At 40.0% G+C, this 20387-nt stretch overlaps 1 protein-coding gene across 10 annotated transcripts in view; it reads right to left on the bottom strand.

Moving 5' to 3' along the window:
* Positions 1-485: 485 nt before the first annotated feature.
* The window catches only part of adgrb1a (adhesion G protein-coupled receptor B1a), a 218172-nt gene continuing 198270 nt past the window's right edge, over positions 486-20387 (bottom strand). For 9 of the 10 annotated variants that reach the window (XM_040008477.1, XM_040008479.1, XM_040008478.1 and 6 more), the window contains 7 exons: positions 14037-14208; positions 12730-12825; positions 11920-11959; positions 9401-10062; positions 7352-7387; positions 7053-7211; positions 486-1698 (listed from right to left, as the gene is read on the bottom strand). In XM_040008477.1, the coding sequence (XP_039864411.1) occupies positions 1504-1698; positions 7053-7211; positions 7352-7387; positions 9401-10062; positions 11920-11959; positions 12730-12825; positions 14037-14208 (1360 nt within the window). In that variant the 3' untranslated portion in view covers positions 486-1503. The remainder of the gene's footprint in view (positions 1699-7052; positions 7212-7351; positions 7388-9400; positions 10063-11919; positions 11960-12729; positions 12826-14036; positions 14209-20387) is intronic. The other variant, XM_040008486.1, reaches the window with a different exon arrangement.

Here is a 20387-nt window from a genome sequence, read left to right as displayed (position 1 = left end):
AGAGAGAGTGTGTGTGTGTGTGTGTGCCAGGGTGGGGCGCAAATCAGAAGTCAGAGGAAGCAGGAGCTCAGAGGTCGGCAGTCAGGGTTTTTTCGACAAATACAGATCTGAGGGAGTGACTGGCGGTGATATCAAAACACACACTGTTACACTGTGATACAGAACACTCGTATAGTCCAATACCCTGAAAGGACAGGGGGAGGGGAAGGAAGGACTGGTATCAGAATAATCATGTTCATATTTATAATAATGATGACAACTATCCCCAAGCACAGTAAGAAAGATATTTATAGGCTAAAATCCATTCTGTAGAACTCTGTTGAAATAATTACAATGCTGTACATCAGGACTCCAAATGAGCCTTGTGCTTTCTCTGTGTGCAACCACCATCCTTTATATTACTCTACCTTGTATGTGTCATTATCTGTAACCATCATAACATATATATCGATAGATCTATGGATTTACTCATCTTCCATTTTTTCAGTGTGCGCACACACACATATACACACACAGTAATACCTTTTTTCCCTTAGCATCATGTTTGCATTAACTGTATCAAGCCTGCTTGTACATCAAGAAACTGACCCAACCAACTCGTGTTTGCTGTACTCCTTTTGGACGTCCACGTTGTCCCTCTTTTAGGCGGCATTGAGGTTGAAAAGTGAACAGAGCGCAAAGCCCGCCGGCATGCGCTCCACCATCTCTGAGGTGTCCGTCGATGAGAAGGCAACTTTCCATTTTGGCTCAACGTGATGTTTTTGATTTCTTTTTCTCACTCTCCCCCGTTTTTTCCCTTGTCGCTGCAGGGCCAGCCTTGGCCTACTATCGTGAGGGGTGGGATAAGGCGTTAGAGATTGTTGGGGAGCAGGGAGCGGCACTGAGGGGCACATATGGGTGTATGTTTGGCAGTCTGCCTCCTCAAATGCCGTGTGAATTTTTTCTTCCCAAGTCTTATGTTGAAAAAGAGAGAAATTCAGAGGCATGTTGAGCTGCATACAACATCAGAATTTGGTCAGGAATAAAGAGAGCAGAACAGCAATGCAACAATACTCTCAACAGTGAAAATAAAGAGACATAATCATGATTATTACATCGTAACCATTTAATACAGGGGTAAACATCGTGTGATTACCTTTGCTATGCTGTTTATTACATGACTTAATGATGCACATATAGCAGCTTTGTCTGCTACTTTGGCAATCTGTCTCCAGCGTAAGCCTGAAGATCATATACAGGAAGATGACCAGTAATTGGTGACTTCAAAAGCATCAAATGAAACAGAGAATGAGACACCGTTATCTCATTCTCTCTTTAATTCATTAACTTGATTTTCTGTAATCGTGACTCTTTTCCTTGCCCTCCTGCCCCCTCACGGTCTTGGCTACATCCACCCTTTGAATAGAAGTACACAGTAGGGCAGTATGTGTGTCGTGTGTCTGCTTGGTTGTCTGAGAGCTCTGGAGCAAAAGTGGAATTGTTTAGTGTGAGCCAGAATCTGGGTCACACCTCTGTCTGCAGGTCCATGATCTCCTGGCCCACAAGAGGAATGGTTGCACTGGTCTTCTCCCACTCTACTGTCTGCAGCTCAAGAGGGGAGGCCGCCACTGTCTCCAGGTCCTTCCGCACCCAGGACGGGGGTGAGTTGGTCTTACGAATGCCTTCCCACGCCCTCTTGCTCGGGGTCTGCTGTTTGTCCTGAGGGGAAACGGACATAAGAAAAAAGTTGGTTTGTCTCATCTCTTAGAATCGCTGATGTACTTTAGCTATTTTGGGGGCTCTTCCTCACCTTTTTCAGTCAATTTATTATACCCTTACAGAATCAGTCTAGCATTTCAAATTGTTAATGTTCAACCGGTCACCAGAGACCCATCTAGGGTTACTGGCAGAGTTATGTTAATATGAAGTTATATGAAAAAAAACAACAACATAAAAAAAGTCATGCCAAAATGAATCTATGAGACTTCACTCCTCTATCACTCCTCTATCTCCTTAAACTATGCCAACAGTATTTAATAGGTTGATAAGCAAAAAACCCAACCCTAACCCTTACTTAAAGATCCCCAATGATCCCCAATGAAGCTGAGATTAGCATTAGGACACTTTGTAGCACAGTTTTGTAGAAGATTTTGTCTACCTCTTTCTAAATGTAAAAATACTGGCGGCAGCTAGTGGTACCGTACAGCCTAAACTAGGTAATTTCAATTCACAAGATTTCCAGGAAATTTGACCTTTGGTCTTGACCTTGAGGTCGAGGTCACTGAGATGCAAACTTGTCTGAGATTTTGAGTGGACACACCTTTGGTATCAGTTTGAAACTCCTATATTGCTTCATTCTCGAGTTTTCGCATTCACAAACTTGGGTGTCCAAACTCCCTTCCCAGCCACCCACCAGGGTGACGACAACACCCAATGTGCATTTGTAGGTAAAACCTTCAAACTCACAATTTTGTAAGCTGAACATCATAAACTGTAATAATTGTTATTTAAAGTGAACAACAAAGTTCTCAAATTTTACATGCAGATGGGTGACAAAGAAAAAACACAATATCAAGTCTCGTTAGGCCACTATACAGTGATAAAAACCACATGCTCTTTACTTCTGACCTCTAGTTGAAGTGTGGAACACGAGTTCTTTAAAGCATATACTCTCATTTGGTGTTTGGATAACAATAATGGAGAGTGCTGTTTAACCTGGGTTGGGATAATTATTTTCTTTGTTAGTCAAGGCTTTGTGCTTCAACCGTTGTGAGTGCTCATATAAAACAGTAATTGAAGCATTGTTTGGCTCGTCTTCCACTCAAATTGAACTGATCGATGTCCACCTACTTCAGTCAGATCATGGAGAGATATAAAGAAAAAACATTATCACTGGATTCAAGTAAGGCAAGACAGCAAAGCTGTTGTAAATCAATAAGTTATTACTATATTAACAGCAGCCTATCATATTGTGCTGCCATTTGTTCTAATGTGATGGATGGACAATGGAGCCGTTCCGTAATCTGTGTTTGATTTACTGAAATTCAGCATCATATAGACTTGGCAGCAAATCAGGAACAAACAGAATATTTAACCTATATATTTTCTGCATTACTTATTTACATACAGTCTGCACTGCTGTAACTGTAATGCACTGCTTTGTTTGTTAAAGTACAACGTATACTTCATCGAGTTTGCATGTATTCTCTCTGAGAATCAACTAATAAAAGGAATCAATACAGAAACATCACCGCTTGCTTGCAAAGCCATGAGCAAATATTATGTGCATAAGTTGCCATAGTCATTTATCCAGTATAAAAGAGATTTATGACATGAAAACTCTTACATGTGTCATAGTACGTTACTCTGGTAACTTAAGGTCAGAGTATATGATTCACATCAATGGCATGCTATTCAAACCATTCAGTAGGTTTACTGAATGGTTTGAATGATGAAACACTGTTCAGTGAGTTATTCTGGAAGAGACCCCTCCCACCAGGACAGAAAGAAATGTTTCATCATATGATAAAGGAGACCACTCAGGACAAGTGTGTATTGACTTGGTCCCCTCTATCAGGACAAGTGCACCCAAATCCACCCCACAGCATAACAGACCTAACAGATGCATTCTTGTAGGTGCTGATGCTTCAAATTGTTCTTAGGATTTGCCACACACCTATAGTTTATTAGTTGGAAATAATTCTGAGAGAGTCATTTGTAAACAAACTGTAAATGCCAGAGTCCTCATGTGAGCCTTCACTGTCAAAGGGGTCAGTCCATACAGAACACAAACAGAATCTGTCAATTCTGTTTATGTGGGAAGTTATGAGACAGAATTACCTCTCTGCTTGATTCCAGTGGCAAACTTGCCCCTCATAGTTTCATTCTTTATGCAAAGCTAAGCTAATCACCTCTCAGCTCCAGCATCAATGTGAGACAATGCCACATGAGTTCTTATCCAAACTTCATTAGCAGAAGCAAATATATTATTCGCCTACTTCCTAAATCAATACCTATACTTATAACTCTAATGACCACAGAATGGACGTAGATTGTTGATTCAATCTATACTGAGTAGATGCAAAATGTTTAATTACAGTTGTGGTCAAAAGTTATTATGGTCATGATTATCATGGTAAATTAGGACTTTTAATGATTTCTCTTGACTGTTCTTTTTCAGGATGGAATGACTATATAGCACACATTTTTTAATGAATTAAAAAAAAATTAGATGTTTCAAAAGCATAAATATAGGTCAAATATATACATAAACACCCACTAATATTTCATTAAATGTCCATTAGCAAGTTCCACCTCGACCAGATGATTTGGTAGCCATCAACTAGCTTTTGGCATAATTCTGATATTTCTTGGAAGAACTGGTAGAGTTATTTAAATCAGGGGTGTCAAACTCATTTTACATTGCGGCCCACACTTTGACCTTAAGTGGCCAGACCAGTGAAACTCCCCATTCTGTCAATGTAAAGAAGTTACATTTTTAATAATTGTTCTATATGGCAAAGAAAACGCTGCTGTGACAAAGAAAGAAATCTGTCAGCACGACTCTTTTGACGTAAATTATAAGAAATAAATGTGCAAAATTATGGAAAAAAAATCTGGTAGCTCATTGCCCAGACTGTCCAGCTTTTTGTTTGTTTTAACTGTTCAGGTTGTAAAAAACCTGAACGACCATAAGGGAGGTTTTCATCAGTAGGAAAAACTGCAGTTAAAAGTCCAAAATTTCTGCTTGTGCTTGTTTGTGGTGAGCAGCAGATCAAACAAGTTAAGAATTATAAATTGAGTCAGGCCTGTGAGACTATGAAGAACACACATGAGGTCTAAGGCCTAGACAAGTCTGAAACCTTTTGACTTCCACACTGCAAAATGGCTGAAAATAAAAACGGGTTTCATTTTTATAAATTCTGTACTCAGCTTTGCAGTCTTGTTTTGTCTCTGGAACATCTGCACCCCATCCTTCTTTCACATAATGGTATGATCCTGGTCTGTCTTTGCATGTGATTGGCCGCATGGTGTGCGGCCCTCCCCTACCTTGTATGGATCTCAGCAGGGCTGAAGATTGGACTTTCACATAATGATGAGCCACTAATAACCGATATATGAAATTATATTGCAGACTGGATCTCGAGCCAGATATTGCTCCGGGCCATAGGTTTGACACCCCTAATTTAATTTTGATGGCTTTACTGAACCTGGCTTTTAAGCCTAGTCCACAAATTTCCAATAAGGTTCATGTTTTGACGCTTTGGGAAGGCCATTAGCCAAGCTTAAGGTTAGCCTGCTTTAAAAACGGAGAATGGGAGGTAGTCGTCCTTCTTCATTATTCAACTCAATATACAATATATCAGTACCACTGTAAGCATTATGCTACCATCACCATGCTTGACAGTTTTACAATCGTCTGATCAAATTTACTCTTCCAAACATTAAGACCATCAAAAAGGCAGTCGCTACCCTTTCTATCACAGCTCATGCTTTACTGAAGCAAGAAAGATGGTCAGGGCCATGGGACAGTCATACAATTCCTAAAAAAATAAACAGCCTCTGTGGGAAGCATTTTATTACACAATCAAGGTTGTGATGGCTGGGTCAACTTTATGATCAGTTAAAGAATTGAAACCCATTTAACCAAAATTCAACATGTTGTGACTAAAATCTGATGTGTCGCTATCTGCTGCAGCAACAAGTGGCATTGTTGTCTAAATGTGTCAGCTCGTTATCCATGAAAACGGGGCATTTATTATCAACCATACACACAATTAGGGATGCTCCTAGCACCATACTTCCAAGCTTATCAGAAGTTTACAAGTAACATTACACCCAGAGTGTGGCCTTATGAAAGGAGCCAGCTGAAGCCGACCTTTCTTTTCTTATGTTCTCATGCCTGTGGGTGCACAATATTTAAGACAAGCTAAAGTACCAAAGTACTTTAAACAAATCATCTGTCCCATTTAAATGTTTCACATCTTTGCATTAGTATGGAGGGAGGTGGGGGTTGCCCTGGTTGCACGCAGATCCTGCACCACCATTCTACATATTTTTTTTGTTATTTTCAGAATCTATATATAAGCTACATTTACTACCAGAACTTTGATGTGGTACCTACATTTCAGTTTCATAGCATCAATTTCAATTTTATAATTCTATTTCTGTCACAAATATTTACATATGAAACTGACTGCTTGGAAAGAGATGCTGCATCTAAAATTGCATACATACTAAAATTCAGTATTTTGTTCGCATGGACATCTACAACTTTTATGAGCATAAATGGTATACTTAAAAACAGGAACATGTCTCTTCATTAGCAGCTGCCTTGGCCAAGCAGCAAAAACAGAGAAAACACCAAAGAATTTTCAGCTAGTAGAAGAAGGATTCATTGAAATGCTGCTATCTAGGTAGCTCGGTGCAACCTTTGGTGTTATAATTTCATGTTATTGTTGATAAATTGTCTTTACTGCATAAGTCCTTGGTATATGCAGTCAGAGACTCAACAAATTGCAAATTCCACAGTTAAGAAGACAATTAGTGTCAAATCCTGTGTCATTTTTTGTCAAGTTAACTAATTGCTGCACCCATTAGTTTAAACTCATGCACAACACAATTAAGCACGTCGTTCACACAGTGTACGACATAGATATGTATCTCAGAGGTATCTGAATTGGGCAATATTATGTGTATCCAGTTCAGTTTGTAGTTGGAGATTATATGGCCATACACAAATAATGCCTATGCATAAGTTAACACTGTAACAGGGGTGCGCAGTGAATTTTCCCAAGGGTCCTTCCACATGAGAAACCAATACAGAATTCAGTACAGCACATTAATCATTTGACCTCTTTTTAAGCTTATTGGAGTGTCCCTCCCAGTTTCTCACGTGGCTCCTTTGGGAAAATTAATAGCACACTGCAATAGAAAAAAATGACAATTTTGAAAACGGCTGCACTTACAAATCAACAAGCAAGTGTGGTAATTTTTGCTAATTATAGAAGGAAAGGGGAACATTAGATATTAGGGAGGGAAGGGGCAGAACAGAATAAATTTAAACTCTTTACACTCATGTTGGTCTTGTCGCTGCTGGCAGAGGACACACTCCATCTTTTGGCAGCTTTGGCGTCAACAGGTGGAGATTCTCTATCCTTGTCTGCACTGTGAATCTTCCTGTTCAGGTCCTGAAACATGTCCTGGTGGCGTTTCCGGGTGTGCATTATTTTCTACACAGGGACATTGCACGTTATGTACAAAGTAAACAGCACAGGTGACCATCACTCCTACTTTAAAAATAAATGTATGCAAAAATGTTGTGCTTTGAAGTCTAAACAGCTCTGTAGGAATCAAAGAGACTAAAAATTACCTCAAAGTCAAGCTCTGCATAGCGTGATTTTCGTCTCTGGAGGGAGATGAGACAGAGAGATTAAAGATGTGTCTTGATATTGTGTGTTTTTTGAGTAGCAAGTGTTTCTCGGCAGTTTTTACTGCGTATGTGAACATGAGGTAGTTAGTAAAGGGCGCCTCTGGGACTCAGAGAAGAGCAGTGAGTCATGAGGGAGGAAACGAGGTTTGCTGCTGGTCATTTTGATCCTGCTGGCACAAGTTTGCAGTAAACAGATTGTGACCGAATGACCTTTCGGTCCTCAGTCACAGAGTGGTAAAGGAAGACCTGACCTTCAGGCTGCCTGGTTGCCGTGGCAGCTGCCGTCTCGCACCAAATTATAGAAGTGTGTTTTACCCCCAAGTGAAAAGACACCAGCAAGCAGAAGCCTGACTGCTCTGTGGCGATCTTATCCCGCCACTTCTGTCTGCAGTAGGAGCTCTATGAAAACTAACCTTTTCAAAGATGCCGCCATCACACGGGTGACAAAATGTTGAGATACTTCTTGTGATGTGAATTGGAGATTATAATGGCACTGACAGATATGTGGGATAGTGCATCTCTGTGGAGACCTAATTAATGTTGTTTTTTTATTAGTCCATCAAGACAAGAAGAATCAATGCTGGCCATCTGTTTGCAAGAAAAATTACACAAAAACTACACAGCCCAATTTCATTGAAGCTGAAGTGGTGAAGCTCAGGGAAAAGGACAACTTGTTTTCTGTTGGATTGTGAGATGCAGCTGAAGGACTACACAGACCAGTGTTCCTCTTCTGTTTGTCGACAACACATTTTACTGAAGAGCTGGAATTCAGAGAGCCTTCTGACCTCCTTTCTTAGGTGGATGAGGATCCCTTTGTTTAAATTTTGGGAGAATGTACTGTCTGAGTTTTAGCTTCGTCTCAAAAAAAGATAAAGCAAAAACTACCAGCCTGAAACTTGAACTATAGAGAACAACGTATACAAACAAGTTTTGCTGCAGCCAAGTTTTTCTTTAAATTCAAAATCTTTCTTTTTTGCCCCTAGGCGATCCTCCTAACTCGACCACTCGAGCATCACTGATGCTGTAGTGGTCATACATCACCACATGTGGCACGCACCATGCCACGTAAATGATTCCAGAAAGCAAATACAAAAAATGTCACTGGTTTCCCAATTTTTCTATATGAATGGCTGCAGACCATGCAAAATAACACAGTAGTGTAGCAGTCAGAATGTTTGGCGTCATTCGCTAATAGGAAAAAGCTACAGCACCTTTAGAGTTTGATAGCCCTTTAGTGAGAAAGTTATAATAAATCGATGTGATAAAAATGAAAGTGACATTCACCACAGTGATGCAACCCTAAATTCTCAAACAGGCAGTAAAAGAACATTGAGACTTGTGAATTATAATATCACACATGATAAATTCTGCATGATGTCCATTTCCACATCACTAAACCCATCAAAGCAACAACAAAGTCATGTACCCACCACCCTGCTGTTTGAGAAGCACTCTCAATAATTCATTCCAAATGTGTTTTTATGTTCTTTCTCTACAACTGTTTACAAAAAGTCCCCATGTCCTGGGGCTGTTTCACATTACAACCCTTCCAGAAAAGAAAGGGATTTTTGTGTATGAGCTACAGAACTCGAAGGCCTTGCAGAGTTGTATTGACAGAAACCTAGCAGTGGTAGACAAGATGGCAAATGCTTTGCTTGAAAAGAAGAGAGTGGTTTGTCTGTTGTTATTCTGATGGGAATACACAGAATTCTACTTTTACTGAGGAAATAGCAAAATTGTTCGATTGTTAAATTCATATTATCGAAACTATCAATACCAAATCATATTAGCAGATTAGCGAACTCACTCAAATATGTGAGCATTCACCAAATAATCATAATAAAATGCCAGTCTCTGATACAGCCTACATCTGGTTGTTCATTTGAGAATTTATGATAAGCACAAAACACAACTCAGCATGCATGTATTATGTTAAATATGAAGTATGAGGCTGATAATTCAATACATTAAGAGGTTTTTCCGTTTTACCTCCAGCGAGCTCATGGACAGTGTGGAGACAGTCTCACTCTTGGACACCACTCCAGAATTTCCAGACTCTCCTCCGTCACACATGTTGTTGGCCACCTTGGAGTCTCTGGGCATATTCTGCAGGTTGTGCGCAGGTGAGTCTCTGTCAGAGCATGACACACTGACCTGGTCAGCAGGCAGGCTTTTCAGCCCAAAGCCAGGCACTGGCTCTCCACTGACAGGGTTAGCCAGGTGGATAAGCCTGGTCTGAGGCAGCTGCTCAATGCTGATGTTATACTTGGCTGCCTGCTCCTCTTTCCCCTTGGATGGTTTCAGGGTGCCCGTGTTGTTTGTCGGTAGAATGACATATCCCGGGCCTTTGCCAGCCCCCTCAGAGCTGCTGCCTTCACCGTTCCCTCGAGGCAGATCTCCATCCAGCTGCTTGAAGAGTTCGCCATCGCAGATGTAGATGGATTTGGCACCCGGCAGCTCGGTACTGATTCCTTTTGTGGCGCCTTTCTCCCTCCGCATCGTCAAAGTGTGGCTCGTATAGTCGGCCACATTCTGGAGGTGAACCTTGGCCATGCTGGCCGGCATGGTGTTAAAATTAGAACCTTTTTGAAGAGTGAGGGTCCCAGAGGAGGCCTTCTCCTCCCCCTGGAGGGATGAGCGCTTCATGGTGCCTAAAGAGACCAGAAAGAGAGAAAAGCTGTGTGAGATGCAATTTCTCCACCTGGGAATCCCGGGAAGAAACCAGCAGCGGAATGTATGTAAGTAATAAACACATTACTTTTGCACTGTGTGAAACAAGGAGATTTTATAAATCAATTATTAAATCACTGAAATTATAAGATTCTTCCCTCTACGTCTGACAACCAATACAATCCTGGATGAGTCTCTTATTTTACTGCTGGACTGCATTTCAGAGCAACACACCTTGCTCTGGTTGAGCACCTGAACCTGATCTCTAACTGCTGCAGGTTGTGATCACAGTGGGTAACCAGAGCAAAGAGAAAAAACAAAACAAACAAAAAAAAAAACTCCAGTGCTGACAGATTCTCTCTGGGAAAGCAGAAAATCATATCCCGGCCAGCCCCCTAGCTGGTAGGAAAAATACAAGATGGAAGGACAAGGTTAGCAACTAATAAACTTCCAAACTAAGAGTGATGGGATTTTTTCAATTCTGGATGACACTAAAGTCAAAAGAAAGAATAATGCTACAGTGACTTGTAAATGGACTGGTTCTTACATAGAGCTTTTAAACTCCATGAGCACTCAAAGTGCTTTACACAGCCATTCAAACAACTTTTTTCTATACTCTTCTATCTAACATTTGTACACATTCATACTCCAACGGATGCATCGGAGAGCAACTTGGGGTTAGTATCTTGCCCAAGGACATTTGGCGTGCAGACTGGAGCAGAAGGGGATCGAGTACTGTTGATGACTTGTCAAAAATACCTGTGTTGCCTGTCTACATAAAGTCCTGGCCTATGACTTCAGTTTTGCCATCATTACTACATTGAATAACTGCTAAACACATCCAGAAATCCTGGAGTGAGAGAACTGGAGTGAAGAAAGTCAAACAAAGCCACACAGTATAGTATTTTTTCTCCACGTGAAGACATACAAGTGCTTGCAGTTCTTTCAATATGCTCGTCTTCTAAAAGGTATTGCTTTAGTGCACAAAAAACCTCCAGACCTCTGTGTCGCTTTCCGGTGTAAAGTCCTGGAATTTCTTCACTAGATTTTCATTGGAAAATGCTTCCTGCAGCAAAAGGTTGTAACCAGTTTTGACATGAGTAACGTAACATTCAGCTGGGTACGGCATGACCTTGTGGCCCAAGCTTTTTCACAATAACAGCATTTGGCATATGGCAGCAAACATATCCTGCACCAGGTCGAGGCTGCTGAACAACATCAGACAATGCTCCGTACTAAACATCCCCTGATCGTTTTCTGCCATTCCTGCTCCCTCTTGACAAACAATAAACATCTCTCATTTCTCTCTGCTCTTTTCTGTCTTCCCTTGCTTGAGCCTGTCTGCTTCTGAATAGCTTTTCTCTTCCAGACACTTTTCTTGATATCTTGTCTCAAGAGGTAATCAGATTTTCACTCCCAGTGGATTTTAGAGCATCAACCAGTATCTGATGCAGCGCTGTTGGGAGGGACTTAATTACACAGCATCAGTGTAGGAGAGGCTCAGAGAGCCATATTTATCTGCATATAACTGCTCAGCACACATTCATCCCACTCCCGTCAGCCTGGGATAAACGGAGTTACACAGCAGTGATGTGCTGCATCTCTTGTCAAAACAGCTCCTTGGCGTAGGGAGGCTGCTGTGATGTTGACTGTACGGCACAAGCGCAAAAATGAGAGGGAACACGGCTCACATCTGTTCCAACAACAACGAGGAATTTGATGCAGTCAAAATACAGAGAAGGAGGCACAACGAGACATCTGTAGCATCTGAGAAACAGTCCCCAAAGTCAAATCAAATGCAAACACAAAAACTCAAACACGCTCAACCTGGAGCTTACCTGATCTGCAAGCCATATCCACATCTTTCTCAAAGTCAGTCTGAGGACAGAAAACAATAAATATTAGATTAAGTGTGGAGACGTGGGAAAAATATTATATGGGGGGATTTTAAGCCTTTATTTGGCGACTGCAGTGAAGATAGGAAATGGGGAAAAGACACCAGGGAAATGGTCCAGCCTGCATCAATCAATGGAATACCTTCTCAGGGCACATGCACACTAACTTTTAGTTATCAAGTCAATGTGATGGTATATTTTTAAAGCAAAGGCAGATAAACATTGAGAAAATGAAGACTAATCAACAAAACTTAGATTCATTAATAATCAGTTTTATTATATTTTTTTTTATTTGGATACAAGCTGAAGAGAAAGAGCTTTGGGTTTTGTAGAATTTCTTCTTGTAAGTCACTCTGACCTCTTCCTAAATTGTTTTATTCTAATCATGATTCTAACACGATGCCATTTCCTAAACAATGCTTTGACTTCATTATTTTTTAATAAATTTCTATTAGGTTAGTTATCTTGAGGGGTTTTTATAAATATTTTCAAGATCAGAATTTAAGAAAAAATATATATGTATATTTTCCATAAAATTAAACGTATGCTTTAGTTCTCTCGTGCTCTGAGATGAGAAGATCAGAATTTGGAGGACACAGGTCTTGAACCTTTTCAAGCTGCTTAGAAGTCAAAATTTCAAGAATGGAGCAAAAAGTGCGTACCCCTTTTTGCGCTTTATTATTCCATAGAGTTAGTTATTTTAAATATTCTCTTACATCATATCAAATTTCTCCAAATTTTAGCTCTTCATACCATTAGCTGAGCATGGCCATTCTGAAATGAACCTCCTGAATCTCCATTGGTGTCTTCCTGTCGGTCCACCACACGACACTTCACTGCCTCCTGAACCTGAGGCAAATCATCAGGGCATAGATCACGATCTTAATACAGACAGAGTAATAGGACATGCAGTCCTGTGCGAAAGTTTTAGGGAGGTGTGGAAAAAAAATGCTGTAAACAAAGAATGCTTTCAGAAATATAAATGATTGTTTATTGGCTCCAAATGTATTCTGCAGCAGGACGACGACACCAAACACACAGCCAAAGTCATTAAGAACTATCTTCAGCATAAAGAAGAACAAGAAGTACTGGAAGCGATGGTACGGCAGACAGAGCCGTGATCTCAAGATCATGGAGTGTGTCTGGGATTACATGAAGAGACAGAGGAAGCCTGCATCCACAGAACATCTGTGCTTAGTTCTCCAAGATGTTTGGAATAACCACCAGCTGAGTTCCTTCAAAAACTGTGAGCAAGTGTGCCTAGAAGAAGTCACCCCAAATATCAATTTGATTTAGATTTCTCTCTTGTTCACTCACTGCATTTTGTTGATTGATGAAATCAAATGATTAACACTTCTATTTTTGAAAGCATTGTTTGATAACATCATTTTTTCTCACCTGCCTAAAACTTTTGTCTTTTAAACATATACAGTACTGTGTAGAGGCTTTTAATGAATAAAGACGACAGGCTAGAGCGGATCTGACTCCACATTGGCTTAAGTGGGGTCAGTTTAGGATTCCCAGATAATAAAGTATACATCATACAGTTTGTCACATTTCAGCTATCAAACACTCTTTGATAAACTCTCCATGAGAGATGCCTTACAGGTTTTTCATTTTGTGAGAAATGACAATATAACTTACCTGCTTTTATTATGAAAGGGATAATTTTTTACACATTTCATACGTACGTTTGTATAAAAGCGAATGACGCTTTACTCTAAATGAGTCGAAACCAACATTTATGAGTCCATGTCTTGTTAAATAATCTAAATTCATCTTTCGGGGCTAGCATGGTCACATCTCTTATTAAATGTTCACTATCCGATGGCAAAATTTAAGTCAATGAGACTCAAGCAGACCCTAGTGGACTTAGAAAGTATCACCACGCCTGACTGAGATGACATCCAGAATTGTATAATATGGTAGCTTGCTGTAGCTCAACATATTAAATTAACACATCACCCACTACAGTGGTAGTAGTCAGCAAAGAATCTCAGCTGGAAGTACTAGACAGGACGCACAACTACAAACATAACAATAGCGTTCCTATAATATACCTCTCTGCGAAGGATGCAGTGAACCATGACAATGACAAAGCCTTCCAGTGAATCAAACACAGCAAAAAGGATCTGGAAGAGCGCAGAACGCCGGTCAGTGATGGCCAGGACAGCTGACATCCACGTGAGAGCCAAGAGTGGCAATACCACACAGGAGCTCCACAGTGACGCCCTACAGAATGGAAGGGGAACTGTAGTCAAGAACAGTACAACCCAAACTTTGTGAAGGCAGGAGTACAGTGATTCCTAGCCATTGCATTCTAAGATAGTTAGAATTATTAGCTGATTTTATATTCAATGCCCTATAAAACACACACACACACACACACACACACACACACACACACACACACACACACACACACACAAAAAAAAAAAAAAACAAGGTTAAACTCATTTCTTTTGCTCAACTGGACCTGTTCACCCTGTTAGCATAGTGTTAGCCTACAACTCTAAACATGCACTAATACAGAACATCAAACAAATAATTATGTTACCAACGCAAACAAAAACATACATCCATTATTTGCTGATATATATGTTTTTAACTCACATATATTACATGCATGTATGTTTAAGATGATTCAGTCAAACCATAAAGGATCTAGTGCCACAGGAAAGAGAGGGAGGGAGGTGAGCAGTGGGGGAAAAAAACAAGTGTAATGAGGCTGAAACAGAATGCAGACAAACAGAAGAGGCAGAGCAGAGGAGGACAGACAGAGAAAGAGAGAGAGTCTGAAGAAGTGTTATCCCCTGACTCTTTCCATTTTTCTAATGCAAATACTGATAATAAACTAGCACAATAACTACTGGGAACGACTGTACCCGCAATGAATGTGGTGAAACAGTCTTTCATTCAGATCCTCCAAATGAAGATAATTAGCAGGCTAACTTTTAATTACAAACTATCCCAGAGGTGGAAAAAAAAGCACTGAAGACTAAGTCAGACTAAGTCAGACTAAACTAAACGTCTGCTCCAAGTTGCAATTCACACCCACTTTCTCTTTGCTCTCTTTTTAAATTATTTTTAAGCTGTTGTCAACAATGCTTCATATATTGTAGGTCTTTCAGATTCAATTGATATCCAGAGACTGAGCTTACAGTAAACATTACTGAATAAAATGAATAAAAAATATTTTCAACTTGTTCTGATATTGATTATTGATGTGTGTGAGACTTATTTTAAATAGACGTATTAACATGGATTAAAAAAAATAAATATCTGATTTCGCTGCAGTTAATACCACTAGCTAATCTCTCCCATAGCCACCTGGTAGATCTGGTTAGGGTGTAATATTTACACCTTTGGCATACCAAATGTCCTATAACAGAAAAACTAGAGCAAAAATGTGTGATTTGAAAGATTAACTCTTCTAGCTTGCGAAACTATGTTTTAATAGCATGTGGCTGAAATGCAACTAAGTAGGTTTTTTTTCTGACAGATTTTTACTTTTACACCCTACATTTTAAACAAATATCTACACCCTACATAGCAAGGAGGTCTGGCCCGGATCTGGTATCAAGCTGGCACTGCTGGCTGACTTCTGGCATGACAAGACGTATGTCATCCAGATATGGGCCAGGCCTGGCATAGATGGCACTGTCTATGTGATGGCATGCAATATCTGGCTCGATTGCGGTTTGGTTTATGTGGCCAGGCCCATGGAAAACAGGTCTGGCCGTGATCCGGCATCAAGCTGGCACTTCTGACTGACTGGTGTCATGGCAGGGTGTATGTCAACCAGATGTGGGCCAGGTCTGGCAATGATGGCACTATTTATGTTCCTATTTTCCTATTTTAGCTAGAAGACCCAAATGCGATGTTGCAATACTATACTGCTATGGTAGCCAACGTTTCAAATGCAGGTTTGATAGGTTACACTTTATCCAAAACCTAGTGATGGTTTACTCATCTTTGCCAGTGGGTAGCTCAGGAGGTAAAGCAGGTCACCTTCTGATCGCAAGCTTAGTGGTTCGATCCCTGACTCCTCCAGTCTGCATGTCAAGAGTGTGAATGTGTATGAATGTAATTAGGAAGCACTCAGTTTAGAGAAAGTGTGGGATTGGGTGAATGTGGCATGCTGTATAGAGCATTTGAGTAATCCGGGAGACTAGGAAAGCATTGTATAAGAGTCCGTCCATTCACTGTCTGAGCAGAGTTTCGTCATGTTACTTTTGCACTATTATGTTCCGGCATATATTGTTATTACATGGCTTGATTAAGGTACACATTAGGCTGACATCTGGGGGCCAGAGCTGAAGGGCCATTTCAACATCCCCCATTTGCTGAATCCCACTTTAACCTCCTCCCTACTCATTTCCTGTTTAATGTAAGCAACAGAAAACAGCGATTTTTTATTTCCCTTCTTTTTCTCTGCTCATGTTCTGCTTAACAAATTCAAGATGAGAATATTTATTAGAATTTTAATTCTAATAAATATTCAGGCTAATATAAAGTTTGTATTCCCATCTACTTATATTATTTTATTATTACATTAACATAGTACAAGGTTCAGTTAGCTTTGCTAACAGCTAGTAGAAACATCATCCAAAGAGCTACTTTTTACTTTCTTACTTCAGAGTACACTTCAGAGCTCGAACGTTTTCACTTTTACTAGAGTAAGAAATTGAACCAGTACTTCAACGTTACTGAAGTTTTATTTTTTAACACTGGTATCTGTACTTCTACTTAAGTACACAATGTCTGTACCTTTGCCACCTCTGACCTCTACCCTTAAATGGTTTGCCAGTGAGAAACAAAATAACATTCAAGGAGGTGCACACTTCCTCCAAGTCATGACTAATCAATTCATTTTTACACAATCACTACAAATCATGAACAACAGTGGAATTAAGTCTCTGGTAATTTTCATTATTTACCACATATCTAAATTCTCACTAGCCACACAGTGGGTTTATTTAAAATGTTCAGTATGATCATTTTATCTCAGGATAAAATATTTCCTATTTGTCAAATGTTTTTTTGGTCAACCATTCATATTTTCTAAACTTGATATTTTGCAAAATGAAACCTGGCATCCATATTTAGAAAGTAGAAAACAAACACAAAGTACAATGATGGGAAACCCATAAATAACTGAAAAAGCATAGCTAATTTCCACCTCTGGTAATAACCTGGGCTTTGTTAAAAGCATATCACACATTTCTTTTGTCCCATTGTGTGGAGACTTTTCCACCCTGCGAGCAGTAAACCCCTGTGCAGCATCACTGTACCACGTCAGTGTCTGCACTGGCGCTTTACACTTTAAAAGAGTTCTTCTTCCCCACTGTCACCAATTGCTTGCTCAGAGCAAATACATAATATTTTAAATATTACTAATGATGTGATTTTGCATTCTATAAAATAACTATGCTATTGTGTTAATATATTTATAAACTATAAACTATCAGCTTTACTTAAGACCTAATGCTTACTTTTTTCTCTACAACAATCCAATGATAATTTACACACAGAAGTTATGAGACATTTTGTGACCAAGCGGCTGTCATTTGTAATATCCTGAAAGCAAACACTGTTTGCCTCAATGGCAGCTTTACACAGTGCTGGTAATAATAATAATAACCAGCTCAAGCAGGTAGTCACCTGTAATAATTTTCAGTTAGCATGGAATATTTTGGTCAAACGTTAACCGACAAATTCCTGTACCTGTGATTACAGCCCAGGCCCGAGTTTAAGTAAAGCATCTCAAAATCAGCACAGAGGCAAAAATACACATCTGGGCACTATAAGAACTTTCTGATCAAGAAAATGAAGTACTGCATTTAATCGCCTACTAGGGCTGGGCGATATGGCCTAAAATTCATATCGCGATATAATTTGAAGCATGTGCTGTAACGATATATATCACGATATATTCTTTTCTTCTGTATAACGTATTTTCCACACTATAAGGCACACTTAAAATCCTTTAATTTTCTCAAAAATCGAGAGTGTGCCTTATGTATGAATTCTGGTTGTGCTTACTAACCTCGAACCGATTTGGGCGTGCAGAAATTTAGTTTAAAAAATGTTTTTAGGGACAAATGCAATCGCATAGCAGGATGCTATACACGGGCCAAACTTCAGTCAGGAGAACAACTGAGATTATTCATCCACAATACGAGGTTAGTTATTAATATACTGCAACAACATGGAAATAGAGCAGCTGCGAGAGAATTCAGCATTAATGAATCAATGTTACGGAAGTGGAGGAAGCGCAGTTTTTGGCTTTCCCCATATTTCAAAAGTGCTTCATCTCTTTGCTATGACTGTCGCCCGCCATAATTTGCAGATTATAATGGTTTTAGCCGCTGCGATGCTTTTGACCAAAACAGGCGCAGCTTAACGACATCATCAACACGCGCTATCGCGGTAGAGCGATATAGTCAAAATCTCTATCGTTGGCCAAATTTATATCGTTTCTATTGTATATCGTATATATCGCCCACCCCTATCACCTGCCCTCCAAATTGACAACCCAAGCCCAACAGAAATGTTTAGGAGTAGAATAAAGCAAAACCAGCCAATAACTGCTCAGCATAGAAGCTGGAAGTACGCACTGTGTCTTTTAGACTACAGGAAATGTGAATGGAGCTGGTTGAGGGAGTAAAAAACGTCCTCCTTAGCTTTGTTTAAAGTTTAGGAGGACGACTTTGTTTCAAAATCAGAATAGGCAGGTCTGTGCAAATGTATAATAATACAGGGAGTGCAGAATTATTAGGCAAATGAGTATTTTGTCCACATCATCCTCTTCATGCATGTTGTCTTACTCCAAGCTGTATAGGCTCAAAAGCCTACTACCAATTAAGCATATTAGGTGATGTGCATCTCTGTAATGAGAAGGGGTGTGGTCTAATGACATCAACACCCTATATCAGGTGTGCATAATTATTAGGCAACGTCCTTTCCTTTGGCAAAATGGGTCAAAAGAAGGACTTGATAGGCTCAGAAAAGTCAAAAATAGTGAGATATCTTGCAGAGGGATGCAGCAGTCTCAAAATTGCAAAGCTTCTGAAGCGTGATCATCGAACAATCAAGCGTTTCATTCAAAATAGTCAACAGGGTCGCAAGAAGCGTGTGGAAAAACCAAGGTGCAAAATAACTGCCCATGAACAGAGAAAAGTCAAGCGTGCAGCTGCCAAGATGCCACTTGCCACCAGTTTGGCCATATTTCAGAGCTGCAACATCACTGGAGTGCCCAAAAGCACAAGGTGTGCAATACTCAGAGACATGGCCAAGGTAAGAAAGGCTGAAAGACGACCACCACTGAACAAGACACACAAGCTGAAACGTCAAGACTAGGCCAAGAAATATCTCAAGACTGGTCTTTCTAAGGTTTTATGGACGGATGAAATGAGAGTGAGTCTTGATGGGCCAGATGGATGGGCCCGTGGCTGGATTGGTAAAGGGCAGAGAGCTCCAGTCCAACTCAGACGCCAGCAAGGTGGAGGTGGAGTACTGGTTTGGGCTGGTATCATCAAAGATGAGCTTGTGGGGCCTTTTCGGGTTGAGGATGGAGTCAAGCTCAACTCCCAGTCCTACTGCCAGTTTCTGGAAGACACCTTCTTCAAGCAGTGGTACAGGAAGAAGTCTGCATCCTTCAAGAAAAACATGATTTTCATGCAGGACAATGCTCCATCACACGCGTCCAAGTACTCCACAGCGTGGCTGGCAAGAAAGGGTATAAAAGAAGAAAAACTAATGACATGGCCACCTTGTTCACCTGATCTGGACCCCATTGAGAACCTGTGGTCCATCATCAAATGTGAGATTTACAAGGAGGGAAACAGTACACCTCTCTGAACAGTGTCTGGGAGGCTGTGGTTGCTGCTGCACGCAATGTTGATGGTGAACAGATCAAAACACTGACAGAAGATGGCAGGCTTTTGAGTGTCCTTGCAAAGAAAGGTGGCTATATTGGTCGCTGATTTGTTTTTGTTTTGTTTTTGAATGTCAGAAATGTATATTTGTGAATGTGGAGATGTTATATTGGTTTCACTGGTAAAATAAATAATTGAAATGGGTATATATTTGTTTTTTGTTAAGTTGCCTAATAATTATGCACAGTAATAGTCACCTGCACACACAGATATCCCCCTAAAATAGCTAAAACTAAAAACAAACTAAAAACTACTTCCAAAAACATTCAGCTTTGATATTAATGAGTTTTTTGGGTTCATTGAGAACATGGTTGTTGTTCAATAATAAAATTATTCCTCAAAAATACAACTTGCCTAATAATTCTGCACTCCCTGTAGTTCAGTGCAAATCCCACAGAGTACTGAACATATGCTATTTTGTAATATAATATCTCTGTCCCAATAACTAGCTGCTCAAACCTTCTCTGGGCA

The sequence above is a fragment of the Simochromis diagramma genome, unplaced genomic scaffold (genome assembly GCF_900408965.1).
Source record: "Simochromis diagramma unplaced genomic scaffold, fSimDia1.1 OVJJ01000313.1, whole genome shotgun sequence".
Classification (NCBI taxonomy): Eukaryota; Metazoa; Chordata; class Actinopteri; order Cichliformes; family Cichlidae; genus Simochromis; species Simochromis diagramma.
The sequence above is the reverse complement of the archived record's forward strand: the minus strand, read 5'-3'. Positions and strand labels throughout refer to the sequence as shown.